The 26,951-nt window shown below is 28.7% G+C and overlaps 1 protein-coding gene across 6 annotated transcripts in view; it reads left to right on the top strand.

The window, feature by feature from the left end:
- Window positions 1–25,184, top strand: part of LOC107437911 (serine protease 27) — a 29,928-nt gene extending 4,744 nt beyond the window's left edge. For 3 of the 6 annotated variants that reach the window (XM_087157373.1, XM_087157375.1, XM_087157377.1), the window contains exons 2-8: window positions 4,276–4,413; window positions 5,937–6,034; window positions 12,436–12,524; window positions 14,302–14,328; window positions 16,544–16,824; window positions 23,374–23,525; window positions 24,404–25,184. In XM_087157373.1, the coding sequence (XP_087013499.1) occupies window positions 4,276–4,413; window positions 5,937–6,034; window positions 12,436–12,524; window positions 14,302–14,328; window positions 16,544–16,824; window positions 23,374–23,525; window positions 24,404–24,562 (944 nt within the window). In that variant the 3' untranslated portion in view covers window positions 24,563–25,184. The remainder of the gene's footprint in view (window positions 1–4,275; window positions 4,414–5,936; window positions 6,035–12,435; window positions 12,525–14,301; window positions 14,329–16,543; window positions 16,825–23,373; window positions 23,526–24,403) is intronic. The other 3 variants (XM_087157374.1, XM_087157376.1, XM_087157378.1) reach the window with 1 other exon arrangement.
- The last annotated feature ends 1,767 nt before the right edge of the window (window positions 25,185–26,951 follow it).

Genomic DNA, 26,951 nt, shown 5'->3' with positions numbered 1-26,951 from the left:
CTTTGATTTCATATATTTCAATATTAAACTGAATATTAACTGTTATCATCGAAAAGAATTAATTTTCTTAAATGCAGAATAAGCAGTGTGTCAATATCAATGTCACTTTTTTTCGTTGACTACAGTTCCTTCTTTGTCCTATTTGTTCTCTAAATGCCTTTGTTAGTTTAACTTTTTTTTTGTTAGTTGAATCATCATTAGGTTGTATAAGCAAAAGAGCATTATTTTCTTCTATACTATGAAGTTTACGTTTTTCCCGCTTTCGATTAGCTTTCGCATTGAGTTGCGACTTTTTAGTAATGTTAGGTCTTTTCTTTTTAGGCATTACTTGTAAATAAACAAATCGAATTAAGATTTAAAACCAGATTAAACTTACGAATTAACGTTTTAGAAAACAAATAATCAGATTAATCAATATATCAATACGAAATAAGTTGAGATGTTGTAAAACTGAAGAATGAAATTCTAACTATTTTGTGATTGGTTGCATCTCTGAAAAAGAAAATTCAGACTTGTAAATCGCTTTTTTAAGCTTGCCGTTTTCAGACATGTGATTGGCTGTTGTGAACGGCGGTTATTCTTCATTATTAACTGCAAAATCGTGCTTTAAAACTAAAATAAATAAAAATTTAAAATTATGTAAAAGATTTGAATGCCCTAAATGTCTTCCCTGAAAGATTCTGAATGAATTGATTCCTTAATCTTAGATTTTCATCACGTAGCTAAAAAGTTTTTCAGGGGACAAAATTAACTGCAAAAACTTTTTTTTAGAATAGAGAGATAAGTAAAGATACCTTTCTTGTCGTACACAACACATTTGCGTGCAGGTGTTTTACCTCCCAGGAGTTTCTATGAGCAGGAAATGAACCACCTTACTGATAAATGAACACGTGTTTCATATTTCTTCAGTCTGTGGTACTCATTGTATCTTTTTGAATAGCTATGTTGTACATACAAATCACTAGGTTTGTGAATGGAGCATTGTAAGTTGTGTTCGCCATAAATGAAGGTGAGGATTTCCTTTTCTTAACTATATGGTCTGTATGACAGGATACCTGTCGTATGTTGATTATACAGAGAAATGATTGATTGATAAGATAACACCTCACAAGTTGAAGTAAAATTGTTTCGTCAGTTGAATCACGTATGTAATTACTTTATGAAATTTATAGGATTACCTTCTTTGAAACAATCTGTTTGTTTGAATAAAGCTAATCAACTTGAAAAGAGCATAAGTTCCAAATGAAGACATAATTTGGTTTCGGCTCTGTAACGTAAAACCGTCAAGTCCCAAACCTCAAAAACCTATAGTCAATCGTACAGTGTCCCAAACCTCAGAAGTATATACACATACTTATTGATGGGCAATCAAGTGACTTTTCATTGCCACTGTAAAAATTGGCAGGTATTCTATTAGTATACATATTTGCACTTCATATTTTTTCCTTTTTATTTCTTTTTTTTTTCACTGCTAAAATTAAGCGTAGGACACTTTTACACGCTTCAAATATCACTTTTTCCTAATTTTCCTTCCATTAAATATACACTCATGGACAAAAAAATAAGCGCACCAAAAAGGAGTCGTCAAAGTGAAACGAAATTTTACATACGTAATAACTACTTTGATATAAGTAAATGATTAGAAAATCAATGAAAAACGATAATCTTTGATTTTCTAATCATTTACTTACATCAAAGTAGTCATTACGCACGTAAAATTTCGTTTCATTTTTACGACTCCTTCTTGGTGAGCTAATTTTTTTGTCCATGAGTGCAACAAAAAAATAATAATCCCGTTGATTATCAAACTTAATTTTAATAGTTTTCAAAAAAATTTTTAAATTGAAATGGGCAGAGCCTGTTTTTGTATTTGACTATACGTTAAATAATATTAATTGATATTGAAATAGATTAGTAGTAAATTGGCCAGGGCGGTAATTTCAACCGGTAAAAACTGATTTTGACCAGGACATAAATAGAAGTGTTTCCAATCGTATGAAAGTGGTGAAAATTTGTCGGAAAGTAGGAACCGTTAAGAATAGTCTTAATTTTTCTAATTAATTTTTTCGATTAAAAGTATCTTAATAGGCAGTAAAAGAAAATTATGCATTGACAGGATTATTAATAAACTAAGCATATGCAGTATAGAGGGTATGAAATTTCATTTCTTAAATAGAAAGTACTAGCCATACAAACTTTTGCTCCCCATTAACTCACAACTCTTAGGAAAAATATGGTGAATTGATTTCAAACGCAACATTTTATAAGACAAAACTTGCTCGCCAACCTTAAAAATTCGATTGCCAATAAGAATCTTAAATATAGGCTATGCTATTGTAAAATAAAAGTCAATTTCTGTTGAATTCATTTGAAGAATTCACATTACATCTTATGAACTGATTTGCCAGATGACAAGATCAGTTGCTGATGATGACATTTCAGTACGAAAAAATAAGCTACAAAAAGATTAAAAAATTTAATATAAAAAATAATCAAAAAAACGTAAGATTTCAATAGTTTTATTTCTCGTCAGCTTATATTATTAAAGTTTATGTCACACATATAAATGAATCTTTACTTTGAAAATAATTTCAAAAAATTGCTTTTCGTACTAAGTAAATTTCGTTCTGAAAAGCAAAAAAAAAGAAGAAACATGAATGCTGTACTATATACATACATATATATACACACACTTCAAGCACCTTATGTTAAAGAAATATAAATTTGATTTAAATAAAAACTCTAATTTAAATTTAAGAAAGTTTTTTTTTTTTTTTTTGAAAAGAAAATATAAAATAAATGACACTTTACCTTCAAAATAAATGTTATTTAAACTGCAACTGCCTAAAGCTGATTTAATTCCACCAACATGTTTGTTTAAATAAGTTTTAAATTACTCTCTTGGAATTTCATTTTCTTTCAGCTCTAAGTGACGTTATTTTTGAATTCTAGTAGACATGGCATTTTATTTTTGATTCTATAGGTCAGTTAGGGAAATTAGCTTCCAAAGTTAATATATCTGTGTGGAGGTCAATGTGCTAGTTAAGTTTGCGTTTAACCTTTATCTACTTTGAGTAATTTCATTTGTTGACAGTTTATTTTTGCTATTGCACTTGGAAAACGCAATCTCACAATTCACAAAAACTATGGGCAAAGAGAATAAATCTAGACTGCTTCACATGGTCCCAAAGATTTGTACAGATAGATAGGAAATTGATCTATAATTATTTCCTTTTAAATCAGATTACAGCATGCTTTGATAGATAGAATTTGATCGGTAGCTTTGAATTTTTCGAAGTGAAATAGTTTAAAAATATGGTCGCATAAATATATTATTTCAAATTTCTTGAGATTTTATTTTATAAATATGTTTGACAAGATAGAATCAATTATTGTGAATTTTTTGAAAGATTATAATTTGTTTTAAGTTATAGTCTTATTAGATTATAATTTAATTTAATTAAAGATTATTGTTTGAATCGATAGAAATTTATCAGAAGTCGTGATTTTTTTCAAAGTGAAATATTTTACAGATAGGGTCAGGTAGATAGAAATTAATATTCACATTAGTTGCAAATAGTAAACTTAAAAGTATTTAGTCCTGTTTGTAAGTCCTGTTTTCAAATATTTGTAAAGTACGATATTTCTGGTTTAAACATAATATGGATTCCTGTTCTGTTTGATGGAAAATTTTTTCGTATTTGCCTCTTATAAGCGATATTTCTTCAAAAAGTTAGATGGTTTTTTTTTTTTTATTATTTGAGTAAAAATTTTAAATGAAATTAAATAAACTGGTAAAAATAGTTTTTTTTTACAAAAAAAAGAATAAGAAAGAACGAAATTGAACTGTTTTGTAATGCAAATATGCCAATTTTGGAATGTCCGCCTGAGTTCGGTCAAGAGTAAAATCAGTACTTCAATTCCATGAAGCCCAAACTCAGTTCACCCAATATGTAATTTACCATTTTCTCAATAGATGGCTCAATACTTGTTTTTAAATTTTCCGGCCACTTTTCGGAAATTCACAGGAATCTGAGAGACATGGAAATCGTATGACAAATATTATTCTATAAGTTTATTATATTTATCTTGAAAATTATGTCAACTTGGTTTATTTTACTATGATTTGAACAAAAATTACTGTAATACATATATGTGAAAATATTGAACATAATAATTATTTCGAACATAACAACATTTTGATTATGACAAGAATTAAGGAGAATTTCTCTTTTTTTTTACCTTTTTTTTTTTTTTTTTTTTTTTTTTTTACAGAAAGCACACGCAGTCCTAAGAGTGAGGAGGAGGAGGAGGAGCGGACAGAGCCTCCAATTCTTGATTCGGATGATTCACTTCTTGCCGCCTTTATGGAAATGCAATTGAAATTGGAAAAAAGAGAAACTACTCCTGCCAGTAAGTAATGCACAATTTCATTTTTTCAATCTGAGTCCTAGAAATACAATACAGACCCTTTGTATTTAAAAATAAAGTTTTAAGTTTGAAGTGAAAAACTATGCTAACTCCTCGAGCGGTTTGAAAACATTTCGTGGTCCTCCATTCTTTAAATTTTTTAAATAATTTTATAATTAAATTTTTAAATTTTATTTTGTTATAAAAACTATGAGAAATTTTATGGCATTAACTGTCAGAAAAACGATCAATACAACTAAATAGATTCATGGTAGATTGAACACAAATCCAAAGAGTTAAAAAGTAATAAGATTTTAGTGTGGAATAATTTCGTATTAAAAAAAATAGTAAATGAAAAGAAAATGTGGTTTTCGTTGCAATGGTTTTCCCGATTCCATTCTATTTCAGTAATGGTAGATTTGGCTCTGATATCCTTATTCTTTAGTCGCAAACTGCAATTTGTTACAACAATTCAAAGTGGTTTGATATTCATTTAAATTAGTAATTATATAATTGAGAAAAAGAACACAGTTTTTTCGCTTTTAGAGATCTTTTTTAAAGAAATATTTTAATAATTTGTTTTCGCTGAAATGATATATATTTGTATAAACAAATATATATTTCGCCGATATATATTTGTATCTAATTTTGTGTCACACGAAAAATGCATTATTAGTAATTTAAAAATCATACATGCATGTGATTGAGATTGTGAATTTATGCAACCATTGGTCAGTATTAGAAATAAATTAGGTCCGTATACAGATCTTTCACAAAACTCTAAACCTCAAAATAGAAACTTTGAAATAAACCAAGATACTGAAATGATCCTTTCGAAAAATACTCCTTTTGAAAGATCTCGTACCCCCTCCCCTCTCCAGCCCATGGAATAGAACAGAAAAATAGTGTCATAAACAAGTTTTTGCACATGAATAGAAGTTGCTGTGTCTTGATAAATTTAAATAATACAACTAGTAATTCGATCATTGCTTAGCTGATAAAAATTGAATGATCGTTAATTATTCTTATTTATTACTTTCAATCACATCCTTTTTTTTTTTTCCCTTAATTTCATTTCTGAAGATGTAACAACGAATTTAAACTGTAGCTCGAAGTGAAAGAATCTGTCGTTATTTATTAATTTATGAGAAAGAACTGTAGTTTGAAGTGAAGGAATCTGTCTTTATTTTTTAATTTAAGAGAAAGAACTGTTGTTTGAAGTGAAGGAATCTGTCGTTATTTATTAATTTATGAGAAAGAACTGTTGTTTGAAGTGAAGGAATCTGTCGTTATTTATTAATTTATGAGAAAGAGAGAATCAAGCAGAATATCGTTACCTAACATCTCAATTTTCACAGAATTATTTTTCAGTGTTGATCTGCCCGGTACCAACAGCTATATTCAAACTAAACATTAATTGCAAATAAGTACACGAGAAAAAAATTATTGTAATTTCATGTTTAAAAATGATTTTGTATCTGGAACTAATTAAATTTTTTCTTTGTGAAACTTTTGCTTTTTTTTAGTTCCCAAGCGAACATGTGGAAGGAGATTCATGGGAATGAATAGAAGTGGTAGAATCGTTGGTGGTCGCAATACATTCGGAGGAGAGTTTCCTTGGGCGGTAAGAAAACCATAATTCATAATTATTTATAAAATACAAATATAACATAGAATAACTATTATTTCAGTTTAAGAACATCAGAATTTAACTTAAATTTAAAATTTCACTCTCTCTCCTGCAAAAGTACTAATGAAAATTGTCAATGCTATATTCTACAATCTGTAAACAATATCAAATATTTAGGACTATATATCGATTCTAATTTAAAATGGAAAACACATATTAACAATTTAGTTAAAAAATTGCGTTTCGTTTTAGTTAAATTTTATCACCTTAAGAATAAAATTCATTTTAATTTTGTGAAAGCACTCTATTACTCCTGGTTTTATTCTTTAATTAATTATGGTGCGATAATATATGGCGGTGAATATAAAACTAATTTACTTCCCTTAATCTCAGTTCAGAATAAATGCTTCAAGATTATTAATTCTCTAAATATAAATAATTCAAGTGTAACTACTACCAAGATATATACAAGAATTAACCTATTACCATTTCGCCATAATGTATTTTTTCGTATTTTACTCTATTTACACAACAATAAATTAATATGCAAATTAAAAACTAATGTGTCTGAAAGGAGACCAACTGAAATGTATGAGATTCCCTTCTTTACAAAAGAAATTTCACGAAAACAGTTTTTTTACTTAGCACCTAAATTATATAATAAATTACCATTTCAGTTGCAAAACATCAAAATATATTCTTCTTTTAAGCGTGCTTTATTTCAATTTGTGATGAACATTGACGATTTAGATCTCTATTTTTCACTTTAAAGGAAGCATTTGATTTTTTATACCAGTCTTGTGCCAATCCAAATGAATTTCTTATGTTACCTTTGTTATTTTTTTTTATTTATTTATTTATTTTTTTATATATATAGTTTCATGCATTTTTTTTTTTTGTTTTCTATTATTACAGTGTTCAACAATATATGACGTCTTATGATGAGCAAAATAATTTATGATTGTATTTTTTTTTTTTTTTTTTTTTTTTTTTTTTTTTTTTTTTTTTTTTTTTTTTAAATTTCTATTTTAAATTTATTGTATTACTTTTCTTTGTCGCCTGGACAGGATTTTCCTCTTGACGACGAATATATATTCTTTGTATTTATGTGTTTTTGTTCTCAATAAAGTTATATTTGTTTGTTAAAAAAAAAAAAAAAATAAACCAAATAAGTAGAGTTGTAGCTGCAAAAAAAATTACGTCACTGAGATAAGAAGAAAATATTACAGATATAGCTCAAATTATTTAAGCAGCAAGGAAGAATTATGAATCAAACTAATCCTTGACGATCCTGGTCGATTGCCTGGTTAGCCGCAGTTTCCCTGGAGATTGAGCATTCGCTCCCCAAAGAGGTATTCAGGTTCAAATCCCAGCGATGGTTGGTTGATACAAATTCAGCACCTGGCTCGCACCGATCACAGTGTTGCTCTAAGATATCTTCATTGATAGATGGATCATGGGTTACAATCCTCTCGCTATCGGGCTGACTGTCAGAGGTTTTCAGGACTTTCTTTTCCATGTAGCACTAATGTGGGTTAGTTCTATCAACAACAAAAATTCACATAGGTTAATTTGTCTAATACTTAAATCAGGAGTTCCTCTGTCTTCCGTATTATTTACAAAATTGCAAGCCTAAGTAGTTGAACATTGGCAGTCGTATATTCAGAATAGTCAATTACAGCATCTTTTAATTTCTTTTCAATTTTCAATCCTAACTTACTGGAAATTCTCTCCTGAAACCGAATATCTAATTGTATTTTTCCTCAAATGTTTATTTAATTCTTAAACATTTAAATTGTCCAAAAAGGCCAGTGTGCAAAAAGCCAAATAGGCCTAAGTGAATGCAATCAAAATCGATCCCTGATTGGTAATGACGTCACGTGTACAATACAATATACAACAATTTACAAAATATTTCTATACAATATAATTTCAGACACAAAATGATTCAAAAAGTTAATTTTAATTTTAATGAAAATGGTTAACTGGTGAATATAGAGTGAAGTGATTACTTATTTCGTTTTTCCATTATATTGTCTGTTTATCAACTTGCTTGCAAGTCCCGTTCAATTTCGAATAAAATAACGAAATGGGAAAAGGTTTAGCTGGCTGAAAACAGATGGCAGCACTGAAATAAATGTCAAATCGTGGATAATAGAATTAAAATAAGAAAAAATGTTTTTTTTATTTATAAAATGTTACATCCTTTCTTAAAATTAAATTTCATTATTCATAAATATTGTATTAGCCATATTTAATAAAATTTTAAAGAAAAGAAGAATTAAAAACAATTGTTATTAGAATGTGAAGGATGGACATAACAAAATGGTTTTCCTGTCTTTTTAAATTTATTTTATACTTGATTAGAAATTTGGTTTTTGAAGTTTTCCTTTATATGTTACATACATTTAACTAAATATAATGAATTTTAATGAAATAATAAAATGAAAAACAATATCATACTGTTAATGAATGGTAGCATCATACTAAAATATTTAAAAAATCTCAACAAAAAAAAAAAAACTCCACGTTGTTTCTTATTATTATTGTTATCTTTATAGTAGTTATTTTGAGACTATTCCTTCAATGTAATGTTTGATTTAACTCGAGATTAATTTTAACACTTTTCAATAACCAAAATTTTTTTTAAAAAGATTATAGAAAATTTGTAATAATAAGTTATTTTTACAAAATATTGCAGTGAAAGCATTTAACAAAACTTTTAAAAAAATATATCATCATATTGATATACTAGTCATACTTTAAATCATACTTTAAATCACTAAACATACTTTCTCTTAAGTTTTTCTCTAATGTTTATTTATACAAATAAGTAAGAAAGGTAATTAATATATATTTTAATTCTTAATCTATCAAATATTATTTACTAAATATTATTATATAACTTATTTTAAATATTACATTATTTATTAATTTGGTTCAGATAAATTATTGCATATTTGTCAGCTTTTGCTTTCACTTTCACTTGCTGTATCCTAATCAGACTTTAAATCATGACATTTAATTTATAAAGAACAATTTTTCCAAATCAATTTTATTCATTTTAAAACAAAAATATTTATAATTATAATAAGTACTCTTTTTCATTCTAATAGTTTTCCAAGTATAATTAAATTTCCCTTCTCTAAAACATTAGGTATAGTAAAACTTAATATATATTTATTTATTTATTAAATTTTTATGTAATAAATAATATATGTAAATCTTTGCTTAGAGTTATTCAATAAGTTAAGACATTTAATTTTAAAAATAGAAAAACAAATAATAGTTCCCCTTTTCTGTTTTTTTTTTATAAGGGAAGAAGTGTAACAACCTATTGGACTTAACATGCAAAATTAATGAAACCAGGGTTGCCACTCCACAGGGAGAACAGGGAATAGGGGAGAGGGGGGCACATGTGAACAAATTTTTTTATTTCTTCACTTTTCGAAAAATATCATCAATTTTTCATAGTAAAGAAGTCCATATGTTTAAATAGTATTTTCTTTGTCTTGTGGAATTTTTTGAGATTTTTCAATAAAATATTTCTTTACTTTATAATATTTTAGAAAAATGACTTCAATTGTTCACATGTGCCCCTATTGGGGGCACATGTGAACAGGCCTGGGGCACATATGAACAAGATTAAAAACACAAAGCAATCATCATATTTCAAAGAAAAAAAATCTTTAATATAACAGATATAGATACGCATTATACTGAGGGGGTTGTAGCTTACTATGTGAATTTAAATTGTACAACAGTACTGTCAATGAGAAAATAATTTTTCAGCTGTACAATAATTTATCCGTAATTGGGTTTTTCGCAACTTCATGTTCCACGGGTGTTGTAATGGGCCTTTTTCTTTCTTCTCTAATACTCTTTCATGCTTTTTTTTCATTTTTTCTATCTTTTCATTTGTAGCTTTAACAATTCTATTTTCTCAGGTGTATCAGTTAATATGCGTGATGCGCAATCAACCATTTAATAAAAAAAAATTTTTTTAAAGGAAAAATTAATAAATTAATTATGGAAAATTAAATAATGATAATTTTAAATGCATACATATTTTTTAAACCTATAATATCATGAGGATAATAATCTTAATACTATGTAGGGGCACTTGTGAACTGTTCACATCTGCCCCAGATGTTTTGTTCACAAGTGCCCCCATCATCCTTCTTAAACCTAACTTGAAAAATAAAGAACTTTTAATTGAGTAAAAAAAAAGAATAATTGTCATAAACTTACCTGAATGTTCATATAATGATCTGCAATAGTTAATTTTAGTTTATTAGTTGATTTATATTATACTTTCACTTGGAGAAGCGAGCGATTATAATATATGCAACACCAGCTGATACAAAGAAATTGTCAGAATAGATCAACAAAATGTCTCATTGTTCTGAAAGTTTTTCAGAGAGGTAGGACTAGTACTGCCATCAATTGAAAATTTTTCGAGATTTTTTATTTCAAATCATATTGGTAAAACATACCATGTTCACATGTGCCCCCTGTTCACATGTGCCCCCCTCTCCCCTACCTGGAAAATACAGGGAATTTAAAAATTACCTAAAATAACAGGGAAAATGCAGGGAATTTTGATTTTTTCTTCACACACTGGGAAAATGTAAGGAATTTTGTTTCTTATTTTTGTCTTTTCAAAGATGATAACCATTCAAAGCGTAATTTATGGGATATTTAACCATGATATTTCAGCTATACTAAACTATTTCATTTACTCTAGCATTATATAAGTATATTCAGCTGTTTTTCCAGCAATTAAAACTAAAAAATATAGTTAGCCCAAATAGCTCACACAAGAGCACAGTAATTGCTGTTTCTTCTTAATATATTTTGTACAATATGTATAGGGAAAACACAGGGAATTTTCTTTCCAGATTTGAGTGGCAACCCTGGAAATATGCAACTAGCATTACCATATATTTTTTACCCCCCCTAAAAATCATATTAATATTAAGCTCTATATTTTTTTATTTAGTTACTTTTAATTATATAAAAATTCAAAAATTTACATTCAATTTAAATTAATACATCAAACATTATTGCTCAGATACGATCACATCACCACTAAATATGGATCCGAGAAGGATTACCAGGGTTGCCACTCCACAGGGAGAACAGGGAAAACCTGGAAAATGTAAGGGAATTTAAAAATCACCTAAAATAACACAGAAAATGCAGGGAATTTTGATTTTTTCTTTACGAATTGGGAAAATATAGGATTGTTTTATTTTTTTTATTTTGGTCTTAAAAAATGGTGACCACTCAAAGCGTAATCTGTGGGATATTTAACCATGATATTTCAGCTATGCTAAACTATTTCATTTACCATAGCATCATTTAAGTATGTTCAGCTGTTTTTTCAGCAATTAAAACTAATGAATATAGTTAAACCAATATAGCTCACTTAAGAGCACAGTAATTGTTGTTTCCTCTTAATATATTGCGTATATCATGTACAGGAAAAACAGAGAATTTTTTTCCAGATTTGAGTGGCAACCCTGATTACATATTATTCAAACGAAGCAAAAGTTTTGTAGGCAAATTTTCTAAATAATCAAAATCTCAAAATCTGAAAAATTTCAATTCTCAAAATCTGAAAAAAGCTTGCGTTTTAAATATATATTTCTGGCAAAACTTTTTTTAGAAGCAAGGTTTTAAACCACAAACATTAAGAATAATAAATCGAAATGCGAAGTTTAGGAAGATTTTAACCATAACCCCCTCTCAAATAAAAACTAAAATACAATGAATGATTCCAATAATTTACATGTCCAATTGAAGGAATTTTTCGGCTTAGTAAATAATAAACTATTGATAATGTAAGCAAAACTTAATTGTACCTTACATACATATAATTATGTAAAATCCAAAAGAAAAACATGATCATTGAATTTTTAATAAAATTCAGAAATATCCAGGTATCTCACAAATATTTATGAATTTCCCGGGTCCCAGGATATTTACCACAAATTATTTAAACCTGACGCAGACCGGCCTTGCATCAGAAAGGTCATGGGTTCGAATCCCTTCTCTGTGTGTTCTATGTCCTTTCTCCTTTGTGTGTGAATGTGACCCGCCCTATAAACGGGTTGTGGTTGTGTGAATGGCATGGCAGAAGTCGAATTCCTGCCCATAGATGGCGCCACTGAAAAACATTAACAATCGCACCCCCACTGCCTAAACATACGACAAAAAAAATTAAAACCAGACTATTTTACATCTGTATCATTGACTAATTAAAAATGAAATATATTTTACATCAGGGTACAATTACCAATTAAATTCTTAAATAGTGGTGTGAAAGCTTCAGTGATAATTTACTATTGATATAATATCAAACTGTACAGCATTTATCCTTTGTTTTTTAGGTCTCAGTTAGGCTGCTAACAGTTCATTATTGTGGAGGAACAATAATAAATAAACATTGGGTGTTGACTGCAGCTCATTGTGTTAAACGGTAAGTAAATTTTATTCAATTAATGCTTTAAATTTGCATAGTAAATTGTAACATTTTATAAATTCAAATTCATGCTGGTGATTTCCCATTCATACGATTTGATTTTGCTATAAACAGTCTTAAATTTAAGAGCGAAACACACACAAAAATGTTCTTATATATTAAGGATTTAATTAAATGTTTTTCTTAGGTTTAGATTTTTAGGTTAGCTTAGGAAAATTTTAGGTTAGGTTAGGAAAGTTTTATAGCTAATTTTAAAAATATCCTTGCATATCTGGTCATATTTACCTCTAAATTTGTTAATATAGAAACCTGACCTGTTTTAAATTTATTTTGTTGGCGGCTTACCGATAATTTCATTAAACACAATCAATAAACGCGGATATTAAATTTTTTCCAACTCATGAGATGAAACTAAATTAAACGAATTACTGTCACATGAATATCAGAAGTACTTGATAAGTTTTTATCACTCTTTGACCAACTAGGTTCCCATATTCGCAACAAGGCCTCCGTAAATCCACATTATTTTTCGATCACTTTTCGGCTATTTCAGAAAGCCGCTTGAACCGAAAAATCGTTTTAAATTAATCGGTTTCGAATTTAAGTAACCAATTTTTAACGCGCTTGATTCACGACGATTTCATCAGAAATCCATCCCGTTTGCTCATCGTTTTTTTTTTATTTAACTTTCTTTTTTCAAATTTCGATATTTTTATAAATATAAGGAAGATATTATAACTTTGAAATGAGTACAAAAGTATCATATGATATTTTTTAACTAACCATAATTGCATAATTATTAAATAATTACTTAATAATTGGTTGGGTTGGTTGGTTCTAATGCCACTTGCCACACGGGCAAGCCTGTTTGGTGAAGCCGAGCAAATTTAAGGCAGAGTGTGCGATTCTTGTTTTTCTGTGGCGCCATCTATGGCCAAGAATTCGACTTCTGCCACATCATACGTCACAACTGTTTATAAGGCGGACCCATCCATTCATTCACCCACAGATCGTAATTTTGGACCTGAATTAGAGAACGATCAATCTCCAATCCAGTATCCCCAGAGGTATTGATTTGTTATGGGAACATGGGGGACTTTGCGACTCGCCAGAATTTTAACGTGCATCAGTCACCAACTACACGGGGAGTCTTCGGCCGGCGGGGTTCGAACTCTCGGACATGGGCCCAGCGCCCTACCGACCAGGCTATCCCGGCCTTTAATAATAATTGTTGCCTCAATCAAAGCACACGTGACTTCAAAAGTCGTTTTCAGGTCAACAAATTAAATGTCGTCTTAAGTTAATCCAGCAGAAGACACTTAACTGTACAAATTAGAGTTTTCAAGTAGATTATTTTAAATGATCATTGCGCTTACTTTCCTGTAATAAGACATTCTGCTTTCAAACAAGAAGATTACCCGAGGTCTCTTCATCAATTCTCAAACTCCCATCAACAATATTGCTTCGAAAAGTTAAGCAACAATGCGAGTCATGATATATTTTCCATTACTATGACAACTGTTAGTTGTAGTACTATTTCATCAATCATTAAGCTAATTTTTCAATTCAACATTCTGATTTCAGAATAGAAGAATATATGTGAACAGAGCTCACACAAAGAACTGCTTTTATAAGTAGTTTTCTTTCCCAGAGCCCGAAACTTTCACTATCACTGTTTTGCTCGTATCCTATGCATATTACAAAATTTATTAAAAATCTAATGATTTGTTTAAAAACTAAACATATTAATTTGTTTTATTTTATAAACTTTTAGAAGAGATAATGGGAAAACAGTCAGATGGTAAGTTTTGTTTGAGTTTTTTCCCCTCCACAATCAGTTTTTTTTTCCTCCTTCATTACCTGACATCTAAAAACAATGTACAATGCATGCATTTTTCTTACAGTTTCTTTTCTTCATTCCTTTCGTAGCTCTTTGTATGAACATAATGTAATCATTATATTGATTTCAAACTAAATTCACTAAAAATACTTTTAATTAAAATATCAATTTATTGTTTTCGTTTTAATTTGATATTAACCTGTAATATACATTTTTCAGTAAATATTAAAAAATGATCTATTCAAATTAACGTACTATTGCTATGCAATAATATATAATAAAATATAAATATACAAGCTATAATTAATAAAAATAATTATTATTTTATGAATATAATAATGTATCACAGAAAAATATAAATGCCAACCTGCTTGATTTTCCAGACGATTCCAGGTTTCAATATCATTTTATAATCAATACTAAAATGCATTTTTTATTTGAGAAATGTAAAATTTTTTGGGACAAATTTAAAATTTGCAAAGGTTTTATTCGTGTTTTCCTTTCCCCCTCCAAGAAAAAAAAGATCCCTTTTTTCCTGTTTTTTTTTTCAATGAAAAGGACGTTGAATTATTTGATATGTTGGCAACTATGATAACATCGCTTGTCGGTGTACATACCGACTTGTTAAATGTGAAAAGATAAAAGAAACAAAGAAGTTATAAATTAAAAATATAAATTTTTATTTTAAAGAATGAATTAAATTTATATAATTAATTCATTAAATTATAATTGATTCATTGAATTCAAACAATGCAACTTTTCAAACGAGCCTAAATCAGGCAAATTAAAGCAATAGTCAGCAAGCAAATATTAGAACAAATTTTGTAATACTGTTCTATATAAATAATGAAAAAAATTTAAAAAAACATACCTGGTTGGCCTATTTGAGGAAAAAAGTAGTGCTTAAATCTTGAAAAATGTTTGCAAATTTTTGAAGATAGTATGTTAGACAAACGAAGAAAAAGAGGGAAAACTTCACCCATGCAAAAAAGAAAGATTTCTAGAGGAAATCCATTACATTATTCCTTAATTTCAACTTAAGTTATATTCTTTGATTCTCAGATAGTCGAATATTACTTATTTGCATTGTGTATGCCTTTAATTTTATCATCCAATTCTTAAAAATATTTATTACGACATGACGACAAGCTACGCTACAATGCTTGACTTATAACTAAACTTTCGGTGTCGGGGCATTCAAAACAAATCATTTACAATAATCTCTCGTCAATTTCTACCAACAAATTATCATTACAATTATTGCTACTCCCAAAATGGCGGATGACTCAATCAAAAATCAAATTATTAGTTTAGCAAGGATTTCATAATTGTTACACAAAGTCAATTTTCTATTATTATTTACTAACTCCAAAGTAAAAGTTTTTCTTAAAGTTAATTTTTTTTTAAAGAAATTCCTTGTATTTAAGTAATCAAGTCTTAAATCCTCTATAAGAAAAAATAAGGTATGTGTAATCATCTTGAACAAATAATTTTAGCTATCTTTAAAGAATATCTCTTCTGAAATCTACACTGAAAAAATTTATTACTGCAGTACCCTCCAAAAGTTAAGGCACAACGTGTTTTCTGAGTTTTAATTTGTAAAGTAATAAACATAGAAACAGTAAATTTGGAGAAAATGTGTTCTAAACAGTTTTTCCCTTATTAAACAGCTGACCCAATTTTGAGTTTTCGACTACCAGTGTTCAGCTCCATAGCTTTGTAATTTTAAACACAATCCAGAAAACAAGGGAACTCCTGAATCCAGTATTGGGAAAAATTTGCCTTCATGGAGGAATTTTTGATGAAATTTACCCGCATTAGCTTTACATAGAGAGGAAAACCACGCAAATATCCCCCGGTTAGCTTGACAGCAAGGGCACTCTCTCCCATGATCCGTCTACCACTGAGGTTATTTTACGTCAACAGTGTGGTCGGTGCGGGATTGGAATCGAACCCAGCTCAGGTTCACTTCATTGGAAAATGAGAGCCTCTCTGTGCCCTGAGCCACCACAACCCAGGCCTTTTTATTTAATTTTTTTTGATGGATTTAAAATTTTTTGCATAAATTCTTTAAATTCATTAAGAGTGTTCATCACTAAACCTCCTGTATTTAATTTTATCATGACTGGAGCGTATATCTTGCTGCATTCATTTAAATGATTGGGTTGTATTTTAGGTATGCTCCTCGCTATTTCCGTGTGCGTCCTGGTGACAACGACGTCTCAGTACGTGGTTTTCGATCTGATCTTGACATTCAAGTGGTTGATATACAGATCCATCCTGATTTTGGTAAACCCAGACGCTACAGCAATGACGTTGCGCTGCTCAAGCTGAAGAGACCTTTGGAATTTGATAACTTTGCTCAACCTATTTGCCTGCCAGATCCGGATCGGGATTATTCCAATCGAAATGCTATGGTGGTTGGATGGGGAGCAACAAAAGAAACTGACAGAGAGGGTAAGCTGTTTATTTCTGTTTGCAACTTTTAATAATTAGGAAATTAATATTGTCAGTAGAGGAACTGAACAGTATGATAAGCTTTATAAATAAGTATTTTGACAGGCAAAATCAGGGTGACAAGAAATAACTCAGATCAAGGAACAAATATTTTTATTCCATAATCGCGAACTCATTTTGGAAGATGTTATGCTTCCTCTGGTACAAAACTTCTGTATAGAAACCAGAAAAGGAATTCTAATAAGATCCTGTACTTCAGTACACAAAGTGGTAGGCATTCAATAATGATAATGACTTTCTTACTGTACAAAAATGGCCATCTTGCAAGTTGCTCTGCTTCTCAGTTTTTTTTCTTTTACAGTTACTTTTTTCCCCTGACATAAATTAGTGCTTTTTTGTTTTAATTCTAAAAAAAAAAGAAAAAAACCTTGAGCAAGGAGTTTGGCAAAATATGAGTAGACGATATTGGGAAATTTTTCTGTCAGAATTACAGTTCGACATTAAGTTTGTTTTAAAGTTTTAATATGAATTAAAGCTGTATGTTATGTGCCCAAATTATTTCTTGCCCTGTAAATCCTCTTGAACTACTCTTAACTTTTCCAAAAATAAACTTGTCCTCCTTTTTTAAATTGTTATTATTAAATTACTATTTTTAAACTTTCTACGTCTTCTTTTTTTTCTACAGTTCTTTTATACAGGCTCTTTTAGTTCTACAGTTCTTTTATTTCTAAATTTGGAATTCTGGAGGAATTACAAACACTAATGTAAATTTCATCATTCGCTTTTAACTATATTTTTCCACCTCATTCCATCAATTTTCAAAAACTGTTCAATTTTATTCTTATGAGGTTATAGACCTTATCCAAATGAATAGTGAATAGAATTGTAGACAATAGAATCTTTACAATCTACAAGGTAGAGTAAAAAAAAAATGAATTTCAACCACATAAATTCACATTTAGGAAGCATGTCATGACCTGTATAATACCTGCATGTCATGACCTGTATAATATAATGTTAAATGTGTTAAAATGTAAGTCAGTATTGGTGTAGGGCAGTGGTCGGCAAACTTATTAGACAAAGAGCCAAATATGAACATTACAACAATTTAAAAAAAAATTGGGAGCCAAATTTGCTTGCTTAGTAAACTTTCATTGCACTAAATAAAACTAAATTTCATACTTAATAAATATTTATTAATGCGAGCAATGCGCTTGCATCTCCTTGGAAAGTTTGAGTAAGTCAGGTTTGTATGTTCTTGTTTTTATTTTAGGCATGATTCCAAGTTCTCATCAATAAGACGACTTCTCAGTTCACTCTTGATAATGTTCATGCTTGAAAAAGATTGTTCGCATATATACCTATGTAGAATCAAAAAGGGAAAGAACAGCAAACGCGAGCTTTTTCACCTGATCGTAAGAGTCAGGAATACTATTCCAAGCGTTGAAAATGTCGTCCTTCTCCAGGTCAATCAAAGCAGACCACTTGTGTTGTGGACTAAGATCAAATTTTTTCTTCTCCAATATTTCCAATTCAACGCAAAGACGTTCGAATTTAGAGGGCCATATCTCCTTGTTTTTTAAATCCAGCAATTGTATTTCAGAGCTACCAATGTCAATTTCAAAAGGAGAAAATTTCAACTAGGTTATCGCAGCATTAAGAGGATTTTTGACAAATGCTAAAGTTACTCTGCTGTTTTTAAATTCCTGAAACCTGCTGAGAAATGCTTCCCTCATATTTAAAATTATTGTTTTAAAATGGTGTTTATCAATAGAGGAATTATTTTCTTGGCGATGCTGCAGCAGGCTTGGAAAGTGAAACAATGCGTCCCTTTCAAAATCAAGAACTTTTTTAATAAGACAGGACAACGGCAGACACGGTAGATAAGACAAAACTGTTCACACTGCAACTGCTTGTCTGTGATGCCAATATGTACCCCCACTACTTTAACTTTAGAAAAAATATGCGCGCATGCTTGTGGTACCTTTGAATCACACCGGAGTACACCGAAAACATACGAAAAATTTCTTGCATGTCATCGTTCATCATGTCATCGTTCATCATGTCTTGCATGTCATCGTTCTTGCATGTCTAAAACCTTGCATGTCATCGTTTAATTTTATTAGTTTTCGTAAACGTAAACACAAATCATGTACCAACTACCGGCTGAAATTTTTCGTATGTTTTGATGACATGCAAGGTTCGTCACAAACTTATTCCCCCCAAAATGAACAAAGGGCATTGTAAGGAGTGTTACAAAGGAACACCTGCTAGTAAATGATGGTCAAGATGACCCACCTAACACGCTCAAAATGTTTCCCCCACAGAGTTACAGAGGTTATAGGGTTATACTTTTTAAGATTATGTTCTGAATGCAAAGTCATAAACTTCGTCCGATCTAATATTTTAAAATTAGTTGCATTATTTATATTGTAATTAACTAATTGTAATTATTTAAATTATTTCCGTTGTTTATGACTATGATTTAACTATTACATTCACAGCAACAAATTAGTTAACAAAAAATGATTTATCAATCGAAAACAAATTAAAAAGAAAAAAGTGCATTAACATTTAATTAATTTTGTAGTTTTACTCCTTTAAATTTGTTAATGTTGAGCAAGACATTTTGTAGATGCATTCTAATCATAATGGCATGAAATGGTTTTTCGCTCCGCAAAAACATATTGAATCAGGAATAATTTGTGATTTACATATTGATTCTGACATAGATTTGAATTTAATCATGAATATAAATTTTCAGTATACAAAAAATTAAAATTAACTTTATGATATTAATTTAATTTTAAAGATAAAGCACAAGGTATAAAAAAAAATAAAACAAAGGAAGGACGTAAAAGAGATTGATTTCTCGAACTGAATTTTATTTTAAAATGACTTTGAATTTTAACAAGTCTTCAGATTTTTCTGCTTTATTCCAAGGAGTAAAATTAATTCAATTTTCATGACAGAGGACAAGGGATGAAAAAAATTAAAACAAATGAAGGAATTAATTTTCATTTTAAAATGACTTTTAATTTTAACAAGTCAACTGATTTAGTCTAAGATAAAAATTAAGTTTACATAAAAGGAAATATATATATATTCACACAAATTAAAATATATGTATATATATCTTCCAGCGTGCCATATTTAAATATGTTTCTTATTTAACGAAGTATAATCTAAACACATTGTTAATTCTAAAATTATAACCTAACATTTATTGTATATTAGAGTGTATTGTATATTAGAGTATATTGTATGTTATACATGGTTATTATAATTTTTTTTGAACTTAACAATGTAATATTATTTTTCGAATTTTTGCTATTCGAAACAAAATTGGATAGCTAGATAGCGAAAAAGACTAATGAAAATTTTAAAATTTTTTTTGAAAAACCTAATGATATTGGGAAATTATGTTATATACTTTTAAAATATTTAAAAAATGTCAAGTATAAATTGAATGAAATATATTTAATGACTTTAAATTATTCTAAAAAAATATAGAGAAAACAATTTACAAAAATATCATTAACATAAACAATGTAGAAGTTAAAATCCTATGAAAATGAAGTTTTAAAAAAATATTTACAATTAAACAAGAAATAAATCTGAAAAATTTGTTGTACTCCTTAAAACTATTACAGAGTTTTCACAAAGACTTATTTTATTAATAAGAATTAAGAATTACGGGTTACAAAATTAATCCCAAAAATGAGCAAAAAGTACCATTTAGTTTAAAAATGTTTGAAAAATAACAAAGACCGTGGAATCAAAATTATTATAGAGAAATTTTCAAAAAATATCATTTTCTTCGGATTTTCATTAACTAACAAAAAATCAAAGTAAACTACGAAGTTAGAAAATTAAAATGTGAGGAAAATGCATTTCAAATTTACATGACTAAATGTAGAAAGTAATAAAGTCAGACAAAAACAATTACTACACCAGGTATACTGACAAAAAATGCATTAAACTATGTCTGACGCACAAGGAAAGGAATAAATTAAGAGATTACTGAGCAACCTTAGAATCGTCAGCCCTGTGTATAGCTAAAAATTGCAATGCTAGTAGTATGCCAGTGAAAATTGAGGTACGACTTTACTATCAATAATGGCAATCAAAAAAATCGAAATAAAATATCTGAAGCCTTTTTAACGGAAATTAGAAATATCTATAATCAAAATTTCTTTATATATTTTTTTCTTCCTTTATTTTGATAATATATTATATATATATATTCGCACGTGTTCATCTCACCCTATTGATAAATCTATTATGTAAAAAATTGAAATTTTCAAAATTATAATTAACTTTAGTATGTAAAACCAGAAATATATGCAAACTAAGAATAAAGAAATTTAATTTTAAGCAATATTCTATTTTGTATATTTTATTAACATAAAGTTTTGTTGACGAAATTATTCTGTCGACATCGGCGATTGTATACACCTTGGCTATTGCATTGGCACTTACTGGACAAAAGCAGTGATGGTTTTTTTTAGAAAATAATAAAGATTTATTTTTCAGTTTTAAATCATAACATTAAAATATTATTTTAAATTATAACATTAATATATATTTATTAATATATAATTATAGCATTTATAGCAATAGGAAAGAAAATTTATTTAATACAAAAAGTAGGTTTTTGTTAGTAAAAGATTATATTATACCCTAATGGCGACGAAAAAAATTATTAATAACAAAGGAGCAAGGTTCTATTAGTTTTTATAATACATTAATTATTATCTTTAAGATTTGAAATGAAAAGTCATTTTTAAAGATTGAGAGTTCGTTAAAATATGCCTTATATTGTAATAATACTGACTGTACTTACTTGTAATACTTACTGACACAATTATTTATTGAATAAATTTTTTCAAAGGTAAGGTATGTATGTATGTATGTAGCATAATAAACAAATACAATAACAGCAAATACAAAATTTTCTGCTTTTCAGCAAGAAAAATTTGCAATGAATAAAATCTTTCGCAGGGCATGACATATACTGTGATGTATATATTGTGCATTTATTGAAAGCCTAATTTTTATTTTATAAACCCTTCCTGTAAAGAGATAAGACTTTCGATTTACATAAAAGAATATATAACTTTTTTTCTCGATTTCCACGTGTATTTCCTATAATTATTAACACATATTGTTAACCGTTAAAAACAGATTTCCCTAACATTTACTTCTTTAAGAAGAGATTACGAAATTATTCGTATAAGAGTTATGCTACAGTTAAATTTTCACGCATAGCCATAATTGAAAAATAACAAAAAATCAAATATAATCCAAATATTCACAAAATATTTTTTTAATAAAACAGTAGTATAATTGTAAATTAGCGAATAAATAAATATAGATGATAGAGATAAAAAATAAGTTTAAATGACATGACATCAAAATAATGAAAACTTTTGACATTTAAAAAATTGAAAATTTTCCTAAAACTTTTTTACAAAATGTTAATAAAAAATAATTATAATTAATAAAAATTTGCACTGTAGGTAAATTAAACTAAATAACTACAATTAGGAGAACTTAGCATTAACATCATTAAGTTACAATCGAAATAATGAAAAAACTGGTATAAATTGAGTATCATAACTAAGAAAAATTAAAACGCGCATAAATGTAAACCAAGGAAAAATTGGAACCAACATTAAAACCTTTGAACGCAATGTTTATAAGAAATTAATAATAATTAATAACTGAACATTAATAACATAACATAAATTTAATTAAATAACTGCAAACTAAAATTATTAACTAACATTAAGTTATAATTCATGGAAATGTATGATTTTTAAAACACCATTTATATTAAGTGATAAATATAGAATTATTTTACTTCCTTTTTGATAAATTGTCTGAAATTAAATGACTGAAATTAAATCAGGAATAAACTTTTGAAATTTTAAGATAATAACTTTCAAAAAAGCACGTGCTTTCCTCTACTAATCAGCATTATAATCAGCTTGTTATAAATAATTTGCAAATAAGAGGCGATAAAGGATAATCCTCTAGCACCCCTCTCCTAGGTTCATCTTAGTCCTTCACCCCTCCGATTTTCCTTCTCCGATTTTGACAATTGAAGATTGATTACTGATTACGCCCACTGAAGAGGGGGAAAATATCTGTGACGATCGAGCACAGACGTGAATTAAACTCGATGTCCGTTACTTATTTTTACAACAATATAAAATTTTAATTACCTATCGATCTTTTAACTTAAACAAAAAATTATACATGTTCTCGATTTATAGAAGAATTTTAATTTTTCAAAATAAGATGTGATTTTTTTCTTACCAAGTTTTTTTTTTTAAATGAAAATATTATTGCCCCTTCCGTGGATATTTATGCCAGAGCCGCACTTAAGGAGCCAAAGAGCCACATGCGGCTCTGGAGCCGCACTTTGCCGACCACTGGTGTAGGGCAAAAGTTCGCTGGGTGCTCAACGTGTTAATTACAGGTCTTTTTACTCTCCATCTCCAGCCTTACATTTTAATGAAGGAATTTTAATTTCTCTTTCAGAGCGAGCTAAGAGATTGCAAAAAGTGGAGGTTCAAATTATAAACAATACTATATGCACCACATGGTATTCGGAAGTTTATCATGGATTTGGAGACATCTACGATTATCAGATATGTGCTGGATACAAAGAAGGAGGAAAAGATGCATGCCAAGTAAGATTTATTTATTTATTTATTTGTGTGATAATTTTTAATCATAAAATAATGTAACATAGAACTTTCTATCTTGGGTGGATTACACTTAAAGTGGGAGGATTGATAATCTGTGCACATAATAACTTTAGTAAAAACAGATATTAAGAAATATATATTAAGAATATATATATATATATATATATATATATATATATATATATATATATATATATATATATATATATATATATATATATATATATATATATATATATATATATATATATATATATATATATATATATATATATCCTTCCTTCCTTCCTCAATGGCACGACAGCCCCGGGTGGGCCCTGGCCTTCTCAATCAACTTCCTCCAGACCTGCCTCCGCCTGGCAGTTGTCTTCCAGTTTGAGACTTTTAAGACTGAAAAGTCTCTTTCCACGCAGTCGGCCCATCTCAGCTTTGGTCGACCTCTGGGCCTTGATCCGATGGGCTGAAACAAAAAGATTATGTCTGTCGAACGCTCTGTGTTCATTCGAATGAATTGACCAGCCCATTTAATTCTTTGGATTTTTACATACTTGACAACATCAGGCTGTGTGTATATATATATATATATATATATATATATATATATATATATATATATATATATATATATATATATATATATATATATATATATATATATATATATATATATATATATATATAAAGGACAAAGAGAAAAAAAAAGTACAAATAATGATGAGAAAAATAATAAAAAATTAATTTTTCTTATGTGTATCATTCATATGTATATATATTATATGTATATGTGTCTGGAAAAAAAAATTCGATTGCAATATTATCAAAACTCTTTAAATTTGCATTACACATTTATTATCTTGCAGGGTGACAGTGGTGGACCTTTAGTGACCAAAGTTGGTGACCATTTTACTCTTGTTGGTATTGTATCTGCTGGTGTTGGATGTGCTAGAAAACATTTGCCTGGTATTTATTCAAGAGTCACGGTATTTTTACCATGGATACAGAAAATTACTGGAGCTTAAGAGATAAGAATGTGTATTGTTCTTTGCAAATTATTCAATGAGCGAGCACAATCGAGTAATTGAATAGTAACAAATGGTGCTAGACTATACATTATTCGTATCCATGATTTTTCTTTTTGTAGAATTACGCTAAAACCAAAGATATCTGCTGCAAACTAGCAGAAAACCAGTATTGCCTGAAGAAATTAGTTCCAGCCACACCAAATCGCAGAGGTCAGTTTATGAATTAAAATTAAGTTGTTACGTTTGTAGAGACTCTAGCCATTCAAGTAGGAAGGTTAGTATTCTTTCAACTGAACCACATAAATTAGAGGTTTTGATTTCTTGTTAAGACTTAATGTTCAGAGCTAATTCGCATAGACATTGTATATAAATTACTTGTATATATTATTGGACATTTGTTTGAAGTTTTTATTTGTTCTTTATATTATGTATTTCCAATGCTATACCCCGTTATAATGCGCAAATTTTGCAAGATTTTTCACGAAATTAGAAGTGGGTATAAGAAGTCAGAACTAATAAAATGTTCCTAATGTTAGACTTTGTATGTAGTTTTTGAGGCTTTTTTGTATGTTTGTAAACTCTGTGTATTCAAGATTTGTAATAAAAAATTATGTATGTAGCTTGTATTTTTCATGATTTTAACATTTGTTAGGACTCTATCATCACATAAAAATATACCCTTTTTTATAGAATAATAAGCCACTTTTATAACTCTTGTGAGCAGTCAGGAATAACTGTTGTGAACTCCGAAATATCTTAGCACCATTGGGGTAAATAATGACTATAGCTGACAGTTAAAATGAATAACTGTGGCTTTTCTATGTATCTACGCGAAAGAATACAAAACTGACGCTTAAAATATAAATGCGAGGACACTTAAAACGTAAATGCGAGGACACTTAAAACATAAATGCGAGAACACTTTTTAGGCAAATGTACTATTTTTTTTTTTTTTTAAATGAGCGTCATTTTACCCACTCATTCAGTATGTAATTTTAAGCATATATGATGAAAGTTAAGTTGATTTAAATTTTGACCATTTTATTCTGAAAAATCTATACCAGAACATCATGTGAATATAATATGCTATATAAATGGCATCTGGCGACATGATGATAAGCCACACTTAAATTTGCTTAGATGTCCTCTTAGGGCCGAGCTTCTAGGTTTCAAGGTCAAAAAAGCTCCATTTAGTTATGCTTTTTTTTTTTAACTCTTACATGCCCAGCCGGGGTTGTAAGTATTCAATCAGAAATATCATTAAACTACGATTAAGAAACTTCCAAATTTTTTTCGAAAATCACCAAGATTTAAGATGTAGCGAATAAATAAATGTCACCAAACAAAGGGAAAGAAGGAAATTTGTTACATTTTATAAATAGTTATATAATTCCATAGTTATATAACTATTATTATATCAATAGTTATATAATTCTCATTTATATAACTATGGATAGTTATAGAAATGGGAATTTATTAAACTTGGCTTGTTTCTTTTATTCCTCTAGCCATGCTCATTTTTCTCTTTATATTAGAAAAAAATCACTGAGACTACCGTTGTTTTGAGTGTTCAATTTAACTTTGATTTGCTGCAATTTGTTCGAAAGTTATAGCAATTTTAAGTGCTTTATTTGAAAAATTTTTCTCACATTTTTCAATTTAAATTTTATTTTTCCGTGCAAAAACAATGTACAAGGAATTCGATGGAATTAAAAAGTTTATGAATCGATTATTAGTTCAAGAATAATTAACTGTTAAACCTGTAAAGTCCTTGTTGGCAGATCCTTGTTGAAAAGCAACTTATAAGAATTAAAATTTGAGGTTCGGATAGAACAATTGTTTTTTTTTTCATCATAAACAAGTATTTTTTTTTTTTTTTTTGACATTTTAATTTTCTTGAAAGTTGTTGCAATTCTAAGTTCTTTTCAGCTTTTTTTTCTTTTTAATAATAATTATTTACCCATTGTTGCAGAAAAATTTATCTCTTTCGAGTAGAAGGAAATTAAATGTTGCCAGCAGATATAAATCTTAATATTCATAGCGAAATTTTTAAAATACTAAGACTGAAGAAGATAAAAACTATTTCCAATGTGAACTGTTAAATACGTGGGGTGTTTCACCGAATGTCTCTGCTTCCCCCTTTTCATGGGCATGGGGATGATCAATCACAATACTCTCAACTAAGTCTAGGTTTTATTAACCTACTAGATTGGCACTCTTTTTCGCCCCAATGATGATGCCAAATGATGATCGCCAAAGAGGTGAGTTTATAGGAAGGAATGGCTCTTTCCTAAAACACAACCGGTATATTTGCTTATAGTCGTCTGCTGTCGAAGCAACACCTCCTAGAATAAGGAAGGCCTCAGCACGGATCAATTTAGTAGTC

The sequence above is a fragment of the Parasteatoda tepidariorum genome, chromosome 2 (genome assembly GCF_982258835.1).
Source record: "Parasteatoda tepidariorum strain Cologne lab strain chromosome 2, Ptep-v5.0, whole genome shotgun sequence".
NCBI lineage: Eukaryota > Metazoa > Arthropoda > Arachnida > Araneae > Theridiidae > Parasteatoda > Parasteatoda tepidariorum.
Note: the sequence above shows the minus strand (reverse complement) of the source record. Positions and strands in the feature narration are given on the sequence as shown.